The sequence below is a fragment of the Podarcis cretensis genome (assembly GCF_951804945.1).
Source record: "Podarcis cretensis genome assembly, chromosome: 16".
Taxonomy (NCBI): domain Eukaryota; kingdom Metazoa; phylum Chordata; class Lepidosauria; order Squamata; family Lacertidae; genus Podarcis; species Podarcis cretensis.
Genome location: NC_137186.1, coordinates 25203274 through 25215469, shown reverse-complemented (window position 1 = coordinate 25215469; position 12196 = coordinate 25203274). Strand labels below are relative to the sequence as shown.

At 50.5% G+C, this 12196-nt stretch overlaps 1 protein-coding gene across 5 annotated transcripts in view; it reads left to right on the top strand.

The window, feature by feature from the left end:
- The first annotated feature begins 279 nt into the window (after nucleotides 1-279).
- Nucleotides 280-12196, top strand: part of EMID1 (EMI domain containing 1) — a 66605-nt gene continuing 54688 nt past the window's right edge. For 2 of the 5 annotated variants that reach the window (XM_079956881.1, XM_079956883.1), the window contains exon 1: nucleotides 281-1150. In XM_079956881.1, the coding sequence (XP_079813007.1) occupies nucleotides 1020-1150 (131 nt within the window). In that variant the 5' untranslated portion in view covers nucleotides 281-1019. Of the gene's footprint in view, nucleotides 1151-12196 lie in introns of all 5 variants that reach the window. The other 3 variants (XR_013833780.1, XM_079956880.1, XM_079956882.1) reach the window with 3 other exon arrangements.

The following is a 12196-nucleotide window of genomic DNA, read 5'->3' as shown; positions in this document are numbered from 1 at the left end:
CCCCTAAGTCCTTTCTTTTTCTGCTTAACAAGGCCAAGAGTGAATAGGGGAACTTTTCCAGGGTTTGAACATGAAAGACTGAGCAGGGGGAGGGGGCAAATGAGGAGGGAGGGGACCCTTTGCAAAAGCCTCGGCCTCTCTCTCTGGTTTCCTTGATCTAGTCGAAGGTGGGGGGGGGGGCTTGAGAAAAGGGGAGAGATCTGCAGGTGAAATGTATAGATAATGTTGCATTGCATATGCAACGTATTTTGCAAATAAGATATTTTGCAAATAAAATATTTTGCAAATAAGACAGAGGCACCTTGAACCAAAAGTGGGAAGGGTTAAGAGTTTCAGGCTAGACAAAGTTCTCCCCCACGCCTCTGCTGGAAATCCAGCCCCTGGAAGGCTACCCTTCCCCACGGCCGGGGCCCTCCAGCATGTGGGGGAGGAGGAAAGAGGAGGCCCTTTTCTACTTTTGCGCTCTTCTGATCTATCCGGCGCAGCCTGCACGCTTTTGCACGCGCGCGCAGCAGCTGATCAGCGCCCTCCTGCAGCCTAGCTGGATGCGGAGAGAAAGGAGTTGAATGCCATTTTCTCCTCCCGTGCTTTTCTTTTCTCTTTTTTAAAAGATAGATCTCATTCCTTCTTCTATTTATTTGGGGTTTGCAGCTTGTAAGCAGCAGCAGCGCGCAGCTGAGCTCTTTCCCCTCCTCGCTCTGTTTTGGCTGAAACCCCTGGATTTATTCCGGCTGGGCTTGGCACGGAGCCACCCATACTCTCTCTCTCTCTCTCTCTCTCTCTCTCTCTCTCTCTCTCTGTTTCTCTCTCTCTCTCCTTTGCCAAGCGGAGGACTTTTCCTCTCCCGCGGTTGCCTTGGCTGGGCGTCTCAATGAGGGCTCCTTAAGCCGGGGAGCCTTTTGCGCGTCGGGGAGGGCGCACGGCTCGCTCGGGAGGTTTTCCACCCCTTCTCCCCGCCAACAGAAACACGGTTGCCTGGAGGGCGACTGGCCGGCTCTCCAGCTGCCCCGCGGCTCTTTATGGAGACGGCAGGGAGAAGGCGGCGGCGCTGGCCGGGCTGCCTCCGAGCTGCGCTTTGGCTTTGCTGCTTGCTCCCGGCGCCGGTCAGCTGCACCTGGAACCGCGCTGGGCTCCAGTACGCCAATCGGAGGTAAGGCGGGCGTGTGGTTACTCCGGGGGGTTTAATGCGGATTGTGCTTTTTAATGCCCAGAGCTCCTTGGGCTAGGCCCATCTAATTCATCCTTCTTTCCCAGCAGACAGATGCCTCTGGGAAGCTCGCAAGCCCTGTTGCTTTATCTCTTTGCGGATAGACTGCTCCTACACAAGGGAGCTCCATTTTATTTATGGCATTCATAGGTTCAACTTTTCCTCCAAGGAGCTCAAAGTGGTGTGCAGGAGTGCCGGCTTGGCTCTGCGACTGTGGGTGCCTGGGGCTGTGGGCGTCATGCAATGTGCATGGCCCTGGCACCAAAATTTGTGGGTGCGTCATGTGGAATTTTGTGGGTGCTCAGGGTCCCAGGGAGTTGGCACCTATGGTGGTATGCATGCCCCCTTCGCAGCTTTATGTAACCCTCCACAACAGCCCTGTGAGGTTGGTTAGGCTGAGAGGCAGTGACTGGCCTAAGAAGACCCAAGTAGGTATTGGAAGACTGGTCTCTCCCGGGTCGTCGTCTGATGCTCTAGCCATTATGCCACACAGTCATGTTATTTCCGCATAAAGGTTTCCAGAATGCCTAATGAACAAAACATACAAGAAGCTGCCTCAGTACTGAGGCAGGTCATTGGCCCTTGTAGATCAGTGATGGTCACACTGACAGGCAGCAGCTCTCCAGGGTTTCAGGCAGGGAATATTTTCCTTGCCACATCTGCAGACGGAGCTGGCGAATGAATGTGGGACCTGCATGCAAAGCGGCCGCTTTGCCATTGAACTGCAAACCTCCCTCACTGATATTTATTGTCTTAGCTGTTGTTGCCACCCTGGTGGAGGAAGGGCAGCGAATAGAGGAAACAAATAGCATAAGAAATAAAAATGAAATGAGAAACAACAGGGCACATTCAGAGAAAGGGCTGGGCAGGGAGGAGGAGAAAAGCAAGCTCAACTCCATCAGCACAGTAGGAGAATCTTAATCTCCGGGTTGTGGGTTCAAGCCCCACGTTGCGCAAAGGATTCCTGCATTTCAAGGGGGTTGGACTAAATGACCCTCGTAGCCCCTTCCAACTCTGCAATTCTACGATATACCAGCCAGCCAGGATGGAGAGAGTAATGGATGTGTTCAGACTATGTGAATTTGCACCAGCTTTTGAAAACCACCTGGGCTGCTGGCCATGAATGGGTCTGGTGGCAGTGAATTCCATAAGTTAATTGTGCTTTGTTAGCTCTGAAGTTAGGGCTAGTTCTGAAGGCATGTTTTAATAACCATATAAAAGTTATCATAACTTTTATACTTGCAGTGAAGGAAATTAAGGAATGGTGAAATGATAGGACCTCCCCACCCCCACTTTGAATATAGTTTTAGAGCACTCCTAATCTATATTGCAGGTCTTGCAGGGTAATGACTAATCTAGCTACTGAATTTAGGTATAAATGGCAAAGAGTAGCTGTAGTTTTGGTTCCCACGTTGGCTTGGGAAGTACAGTGGAACCTCAGGTTAAGTACTTAATTCGTTCCGGAGGTCCGTTCTTAACCTGAAACTGTTCTTAACCTGAAGCACCACTTTAGCTAATGGGGCCTCCTGCTGCTGCCATGCCGCCGGAGCACAATTTCTGTTCTCATCCTGAAGCAAAGTTCTTAACCTGAAGCACTATTTCTGGGTTAGCGGAGTCTGTAACCTGAAGCGTATGTAACCTGAAGCGTATGTAACCTGAGGTACCACTGTACAAGCTATGTAGGCTTGCATCAAAACACGAACCGGATCAAATTTCTCTGCCATCCTTATTTGTGACATGTATTTTGGGGTAGCAAGTCTTGGTGAAAGGGCGCTTCCAAAGATTTTGCTATCAACATTGGCAAGCAATAAATAAAGCAAAGGACACCTGCATCAATGGACAGAGAACAACAAGGCGAGTTAAGGAAGGGTGGCCCATGTCCAAATGCAGGTGTCATTTGCTCTTTGTTTATTTACTGTATCTGTCACATTTATATCCCACCAAGGAGCTTGAGACAGCATACATGGTTCTCTCCCTCCTCGTTTATTCCCCACAACAACCCTGTGAGGTAGGTTAGGCTGAGAGACAGTGACTGGCCTTAAGTCACTCAGTGAATTTCTAAGCTGAGCGGGGGATTGAACCCTGGTCTCCCGCGTCTTAGTCCAACACTCTAGCCACTATACCATGCTGGCGTTCCTAGCCTGGGCAGCCTCTAACACTGAAATTGGGGACCTCAGGCCCAGGGACCAAATGTGGCCCTCTGTTCCCCTTTATCTGGCCCCTGGGAATCTCCCTAGCCTTGCCTTTCACCTTCCTCCAGTGTTTTTGCCTGGCTGGGCTGTGTCCTTGAAGCCTGATGATGATGCTTGCTTGCTTGCTTGGACGGATGGATGGAGGACAGAGAGTCTGTAGCACTAGAAACCAACCTGGTGTACAAAGGGAGACATTTATACCTGTTGCTCTGCCCACTCTCAATTCCCAGCATGCAGCCCCCAGGCTGATAAAAGGCTCTGGGCTCCTGCTACTAAGTCTGCTGCACCAGGTTGAGAGGGGGAAAAGAATGTGGAGGCAGGAAAGGAAGCATTTCCTACTCTTTGAATGACCACAGCTAATTATAGGCATTGCCCTGATAATGTTGGGGGTGGAGCATCCTGGCTCACTCTGGGCCATCACTTGCCTGTGATGGCAATGCAGGAGTCGGGCTACGGAATTTTCTGAACCACCAAGCTGATTGCAGCCATATATGTTGATTTCTGCTTGCTGCGTTTCAAGGGGGTTCCGCTCTGGCCTTCAGTAAACACTGCAATCAAATGGAGGGGGAGAGTGGAAGCCCTACTAGGTAAAGGTAAAGGACCCTGTGATCTAAACCACTGAGCCTCTTGGGCTTGCCAATCAGAAGGTCGACAGTTCAAATCCCCACGACAGGGTGAGCTCCTGTTGCTCTGTCCCAGCTCCTGCCTACCTAGCAGTTCGAAAGCATACCAGCGCAAGTAGATAAATAGGTACCGCTGTGGCGGGAAGGTAAAAGGTGTTTCCGTGCGCTCTGGTTTCCATCACGGTGTCCCCTTGCACCAGAAGTGGTTTAGTCATGCTGACCACATGGCCCGGAAAGCTGTCTATGGACAAACGCCGGCTCCCTCAGCTTGAAAGCCAGATGAGTGCTGCACCCCATAGTCGCTTTTGACAGGGCCAGATAAATGGGTTGTGTGTATCCTGAGTCAGACCTTTGGTCTGTCTAGCTGTCTAGTATTGTCGACACTGGCTAGATTTCAGAGAGGCTTCTCTCCTAGCGTTATGTGGGGATGCTGGGAATTGAACTTGGGACCTTCTGCAAAGCAAATCCTCTGCCACTGAGCTACAGCCATTCCCCTGAATGCCTTGGTTGTTTTCCTGATGAGTTAGATTTTTTACTGAGCATTACGTTTTTTTACGGTGTGATTTTCTTTGGTGGCATTTTTTTCCTCTGTAAATGAATGGTGGCATAGAAATACTTCAATTAAATAAAATGGCGCAGGCTGCATCATGCATGTGCTTTTAGGTAATATCCATGCTATACATTTAAGGCACTTTAATAGTCATCTCTTCCCCCTGCCCCAAATCCTAGGAACAAAAGTTGTCTGCTCTGGTGGCTACTAGCCAGTGTTTGAAATTACCCAGGTGCCAGGCACATTTTGCACCTGGCTACTGGCCACTTGCGACCAAGTGAAGATGCCCGGGCTCCAGGATGGCACCTGACGCCTCCACCATCTGCAGGTTCATGCCTGGGAATCATTGGATCTTGACTGTTTCCACATACAGTGGACGCTCGGGTTGCGAACGTGATTCCTTCAGGATGCACGTTCGCAACCTGCAGCATTCGCAACCCGCACGATTTAACGCTTCTGCGCATGCGCAACCACTGAAACCCGGAAGTAACCTGTTCCGATACTTCCAGGTTTCGGCAATCCGCAACCCAAAAAACCCGCAACCTGAAGCGGCTGTAACCCCGAGGTATGACTGTACTAGCAACACATCCTATAGAATTCTACCCATGATATTTTATCTGCACAATCAGAATGCATTTCAGGAGCCAAAAAGTCGTGTTTTGGACTCACAGCTGTCCATGGAGGCGCAGGTCAGTTTTGTGTCCAGGGCAGCCGTCTACCTGCTCCACATGGTACACTCGCTGATACACTACCTGCCCGCATACTGTCTCACCAGAGTGGTGCATGATCTGGTTATCTGCCACTTGAACTACTGCAATGCGCTACATAGGGCTACTTTGAAGGTGACCCAGAAACTGCAACTAATGCGGCAGCTAGACTGGTGACCGGCAATGGCTGCCGGGACCATGTAACACTGATCCTAAAGGATATTCATTGGCTCTCGGTACGTTTCTGAGCACAATTCAAAGTGTTGGCGCTGACTTTTAAAGTCCTAAATGGTGCTAAATTTTTGAAGTCCAGTATACCTAAACGAGTGTGTCTACCCCCATTGTTCAGCCCGGATACCGAGGTCCAGCTCCAAGGGCCTTCTGGCGGTTCCCTCACTGCAAGAAGCAAAGTTACAGAGAACCAGGCAGAGGGGCTTCTCAGTAGTAGTGCCCTCCCTGTGGAACACCCTTCAGATGTCAAGGAGATAAACAACTACAGTGGATGCTCTGGTTGCGAACGTGATCTGTGCGGGATGCACGTTCGCAACCTGCAGCGTTCGCAACCTGCGTCTGCGCATGTGCGGGTTGTGATTCGGTGCTTCTGCACATGCCCAAAGCACGATTTAGCACTTCTGCACATGCGCAACCGCCGAAACCCAGAAGTAACCCATTCCGTTACTTCTGGGTTTCGGCGGTCCATAACCCGAAGAAACGCAACCTGAAGTGGCTGTAACCTGAGGTATGACTGTATACAACTTTTAGATGGTATCTGAAGGCAACCCTGTATTGAGAAGTCTTTAATGTTTAATGCTTTATTATGTTTTATATATTTTGTAAGCCACCCAGAGCAGCTGGGGAAACCCAGCCAGATGGGCGGGGTATAAATAATAAAATTGTTGTTGTTGTTGTTGAAAAATACGACTTGTATCTGTCTGGGCCAAAAATGGCAACTAGGCATTCCGTTTTGGCGACTGCAATCCTGGCTTAAGGAGCCATTTGGTGCCTAGCTTACATATCTGAGTTTCTAGCACTCCTGCCAGCCGCAATGGCTGTCCTCTGCTTCCACAGTCGGAGGCAGCAATGCTTCTGAGTACGAGTTTCTGGAATCCGCAGGAGGGGAAGAGGACTCCTGTGTTCGAATCCCGCTTGCAGGTTTCCCACAGGCATCTGGTTGGCCACTGTGAGACCAGGATGCTGGACTAGATGGGTCATTGGCCTGACCCAGCAGGGTCCTTCTTGGGTCTTTACATTCTTTCTCCCAGCCCTGCCTTAAGGGAGAGCATCACTTTCAGCCAGCGGCAATGCTGGCCAGATGACGTTCCTCCCTAGACCAGGCAGCCTGCCTCCCAGGCGTCATGGGAACCGTGTCTAGGGAGGTCTTGCAGCTGGAGAGCGGAATCGAGACAGCCGCAGAGCGCTTCTTGCGGTGGGCCCAGGTTTTTTTTTGGGGGGGGGAAAGGGAGGGAACAGAAGATCAGGGAGATCTGCTCATTAACTCCACTTGGCCACTGGCGCCCGTCCCTCTTGGCGGGCTGGGATCTTGGCCACAGGGGTGGCCCTGATGCTGAGTGTTCACATTCCACGAGCGCGAGGGACAACCCCTTCCAGCTGCTCTGGGGTGAGTGGTTGTTGGCCAGCTACCCACCCACCCGCAAGCCTGCAGCATCAGGACCAGAAGAGGCCTGATTGACAGGGGGAAGGCAAGACATAAAGAGGCTTTTGTGATGGGCTGGGGGGGGGCAGTGGCGAGGCTGTCGCATGGCCTCGCTCCAGGAGGTAGGTGGTGGCCGTGGGGCTAGCATGATGCTGAGGAGGAATGTGACAGGAATGTCAGAAGTAGGGGAGTTGTCATCGTCCATCCCCCTTCATCAACCCCGGACTGGAACCAGTCCCTGGGCAAGTGTGTGCTCAAGAGATGAGGCTCTGTCGGCCTTTAACAGTAAGCACCTTGACCCCTGTGACACTCTCCCCCACCCCCGAAAAAAAGTATCAGAGCGACTTAGTAAGTTTCCCGTCCTCATTGAGCCCTTGGACAGCAGACTGAGAAGGCACACAGGAGTCAGAGTCTGGCGACCTCACTCCATTAGTTCTGCTGTAGCCGGCGTGGTACCTCAGGTTACATACGCTTCAAGTTACAGACTCCGCTAACCCAGAAATAGTGCTTCAGGTTAAGAACTTTGCTTCAGGATGAGAACAGAAATCGTGCTCTGGCGGCGCAGCAGCAGCGGGAGGCCCCATTAGCTAAAGAGGTGCTTCAGGTTAAGAACAGTTTCAGGTTAAGAACGGACCTCCGGAACGAATTAAGTACTTAACCCGAGGTACCACTGTATTTTATTAGTATTTTCCACACAACAACAACTCGAAAAATATCAAAAAATAACAATACACAAAAACCGACATTCAAAACAAACAAACAAAGCACAAATCCATATCTTACAAGTTAATAATATAAACACTAAAAAGAAAAACAAACATTGACTTCCACCAATCCCACAGCACCTCCTTTACCTCTCATTGTGTCTTCCTGCTTTCCTGTTTTTCTTGTCATCTCTATCCTAGCATCCAGATATAAATCCCTCTTTCTTATCCTTTCACTTCACAAGGTTATTCCTTCCTTACTTGGCAGGGGAGACACCTTGATCATGAAGGTCTCCTCTCCTTCCAGCTGCCATAGAATCCTAGTGTTGGAAGGGACCTGTCTTTTGCCATGCTTTCCCCATATGCAGAGTGCAGCATGCATTTCAGTGATGTAGGCAGGTCTGAGACTGGGAATGAATGAACCTTGTCTGTAGGTGGTCTCTTCTGGTTGAAGGACTGTGCGGGGCAGTGGTTGCTGGGCAGCCGAATCCTTGCCTCTCATGCTGTGTGGAATGACAGAAGTTGCTTGAGGTTCCTTTGATCTTGCTCCATCTGTGAGGCTGCAACACAAGGAAGCTTCTGCTGGGACGCTGGCTTGAGCCTCTGGGGTTGTGTAAAAGGTGGAGGAATGCACGATTTGGGGCTGAACTGGTGTGTAGGGGAAGAGACAGACCCCAGCCCTTATAAATTTGGCTTATGGTGAGTCAGCAAAGTGTCAAGCCAACATTTGCAACAAACCTGTGGGTTGTTGTTGTTTTAAGTGGTGAATTCCAGGAAGCTCAACAACTTTGAGGGAAAGCTTTTCCAGAGGGATTGCAGCGAAAGCAATAGAGGGTTGCTGCATCCAATGTTAGCCCTACTCAGGGTAGACCCACTGAAATGGCAGTATATGGCTATTACTATGGCATCGGGCTACAACTTCATCGTCACCGCTGACCACGTTGACTAGGGAAAGGGCAGAGGGAAACAAAATACCTTATCTTCCGGGAATTTGTCTAACCCACTTTTTGAAGCTGTTCAAGTTGGTAGCTGTCACTGTCTCCTGTGGGAGTGAGTTCCACAGATTAACAATGCACTGTGTGAAGAAGTCCTTTCTTTTTTTCTGTCCCGTCTTTCACAACATTCAGCTTTGTTGGACTTCCACGAATTCTAGTTTTATGCAAAAAGGAGCAATTTTTTTCTTAATCCACTTTCTCCGTAATTTTATACATTTCTGTCGTGTCACCTCCTTCTTGCCTTTTCTATAAGCCTAAAAATTTCAAGTTCAGGAATGGGGCACAGAGGGGGCTTTAACTCTTTCCACCCACTGTGTTCTCACCAAAAATCTCCCCCCCCCACCCGAGCTGCTATTGGTCCCAGGAGGGGCAATTTTTCTCAAGGCTGTGGTGTGGGAAGCAAATATTAACTGGGCTCCAAAGCCCTAATTTTGTCAGTAGTGTTTCTATTTTACAATCTCTTTAAAAACCATACAGATGATGCATTTGATGTGATTTGCCATTTGACCCTCATCCCCTTTTGGGTAGTGTGCTCCCATGTGAAACTGCCTTCTGCCAGCTCCCACCAATTTACTGGAAGAGGAACACTGGTGAAGTGGTCCAGGCTTATGGGGGGTGGAGTCAAAGACTCCTTACTATTTCTGCAGCTGCAGCGTCCCAGCAGAGATCTTGCCTCCAGCATCTTAGAACCACCCAATCAGCACAAAAAGGGAGTTTTCTAGCCACTAAGAAGTTGTCTCCTTCCCCTTTGTGCTGATGGGAGCCAATCAGAGTGAAAGGAAGTGAGCCAGCCAATGAGGGTGGGCTCCTAGGGTCCTTCTGGAGGAGAGGCGTGGGAAGAACACCAAGGAGGTGTTTAAAAGTAAAGGTAAAGGTACCCCTGCCCGTATGGGCCAGTCGTGACCGACTCTAGGGTTGTGCGCTCATCTCACTCAAGAGGCCAGGAGCCGGCGCCGTCCGAAGACACTTCCGGGTCACGTGGCCAGCGTGACGAAGCTGCAACTGGCGAGCCAGCACCAGTGCCGCACACGGAAACGCCGTTTACCTTCCCGCTATAAAGCGGTACCTATTTATCTACTTGCACTTAGGGGTGCTTTCGAACTGCTAGGTGGGCAGGAGCTGGGACCGAACGACGGGAGCTCACCCCGCTGCGGGGATTCGAACCGCCGACCATACGATCGGCAAGTCCTAGGCACTGAGGTTTTACCCACAGTGCCACCCGCGTCCTAAACACCGCAAGGTGTTTAGGAACCCTGAAAAACAAACCAGGGGCTTCTGTCTCAAGAGAATGGCATGCAAATTCTGCGTACAATGGAACTTTGCAGAAAGCACCACCTGGGTCACTTTTAAGGTGACATTGGAGCACTCCAAATCATTTCTCCATCTACGTGCACAGGAAATAGTCGATCTAGCTGAAAGGCAACGCATGGAGATCTGCATTGACTGTTGCAATGTTGTTATTATTATCGAATAATTGTAAAATGGTTGTACAGTGCTACCTCGGGTTAAGAACGTAATTTGTTCTGGAGGTCCGTTCTTAACCTGAAACTGTTCTTAACCTGAAGCATCACTTTAGCTAATGGAGCCTCCTGCTGCCACCGTGGCACAATGTTTGTTCTCATCCTGAGGTAAAGTTCTTAACCCAAGGTACTATTTCTGGCTTAGCGGAGTCTGTAACCTGAAGCTTCTGTAACCCGAGGTACCACTGTATAATCAAAGAAGGAGGAGTGACTGTGTCTCCCCTGAAGGAACCCTACAGCTGTGAATTTGCCGCTAAAGTAATGATAAGGAAGCGGGTGTCTAGCCCACAAGCAATGGCAAAATCTGTGGTCCTCCATATATGGTTAGACTCCCAACACCATCCAGTCCAACATCTTGGGATGATGAGAGTTGGAGTCCAATAACATCAGTTGAGCATGCCACAGAATCCCCATGAACTTATTTACACACTTGCCCCACAGGCCTGTGATGTCTGTTGCCTCCATCCGAGACATGGCAGTGCAATCCTTGCAAACTTACTCGTGTGCAAATTGCACTTTGTCACCGTGTGGCTTATTCCCAGGTAAGTGTCTCCATGCAGGCAGCAACCATTTTGCATGGGGGTTCCGTTCCCAGCTCCTGAGCGTGTTGGCAGAGAGCATCTAAGTGTCCCTGCCCCGTTCCACTTCTGATCTACCTTCATGCATCAATTGGACGTGCTTAAAATAGAATGGCAGGACACGAGTGGCGCTGTGGGTTAAACCACAGAGCCTAGGACTTGCCGATCAGAAGGTCGGTGGTTCGAATCCCTGCGACGGGGTGAGCTCCCGTCGCTCCTGCTCCTGCCAACCTAGCAGTTCAAAAGCACCTCAAAGTGCAAGTAGATAAATAGGTACCGCTCCGGCAGGAAGGTAAACGGCGTTTCCGTGCGCTGCTCTGGCTCGCCAGAAGCGGCTTAGTCATGCTGGCCACATGACCCAGAAGCTGTACGCTGGCTTCCTCAGCCAATAAAGCCAGATGAGCATCGCAACCCCAAAGTCGGCCAGAAACCACGGTGGTGGTGCTGAACCCTGAAGAATGCAGCAGGTCTATCAACTCACACTTTTAAGATTTTTAAAAAAGGCATCTCCTCCCCCTGGAAGGGCAAACTGGGATTCGCTGGGACATGTACCACCAAACTGGGGCAGCTTAGGGAGGGGAAGGCTACTAGCCAAGATCTGCTGGCACGATTGGAGGCAGTGGTGTTTCTGAAGGCCAGTTGCTGGAAACCACAATGCTCTTGCATGCAGGTCCTGCTTACAGATTCCCTGCTGGAGCATCTGGTTGGTCCCTGTGAGAGCAGGATGCTGGACTAGACAGGCCATTGGCCTAATCCAGCAGGCTCTTCTTGTGTTCTTAAGCCTTTGATAAATAGGAACCCCTTGGAGTGATGCCTCGACACATCGCTGACATCAGGCCCTTGCTGTTCTGAGCCTGCTCGGCTGCCCCCAGCTCTTGACCTGCTGAAAGGTCTCCATTTAGATTAGATCAAGGCTTGAAAGGTGACCTCCAGATTCCATGCGTTTTGGCAACCTCGGGATCTCGCGTTACCTGACCCTTTTGCCGGCTCTCCTGGAAAAGCTTGCTGCTGCCTGGAATTCAGAGACTTAACGTGTCTCATATATGCGCGCCAGACGGACGGAGAGAGTAGCAATGCTAGGTCCTGTGAACCCCCCACAAGGCGAGTGAGTATTTCCTTTCTCCATCCTGCCAGTCAGGGATTTATGACTCTGGCACGGAAAATTACAGACCTCTCAAGAGCAAGACTTGGCACCAGGTTTCTGAGGCTGGAGGGAATTCCCCTTCCTGTTTGCTCTCTGGAATGCTTAATCGCCTCTCCAGGGCCCTTTTCCAGCCTTTTCAAGTTCTCGCTCTCTCCTCCCCTATATTATGGGCGCGCGCGCACACACACACACACACACACACACACACCCTCTTCCTTGCTCAGAATGTGGAGAGGCAGTTCAGTTCAGTGCCAGCGGGGTGTTCATCTGGCAACTCGCAGTGTTTTGGTTTCTTGGACCGAGTAAGGTGTCAATCACAAAC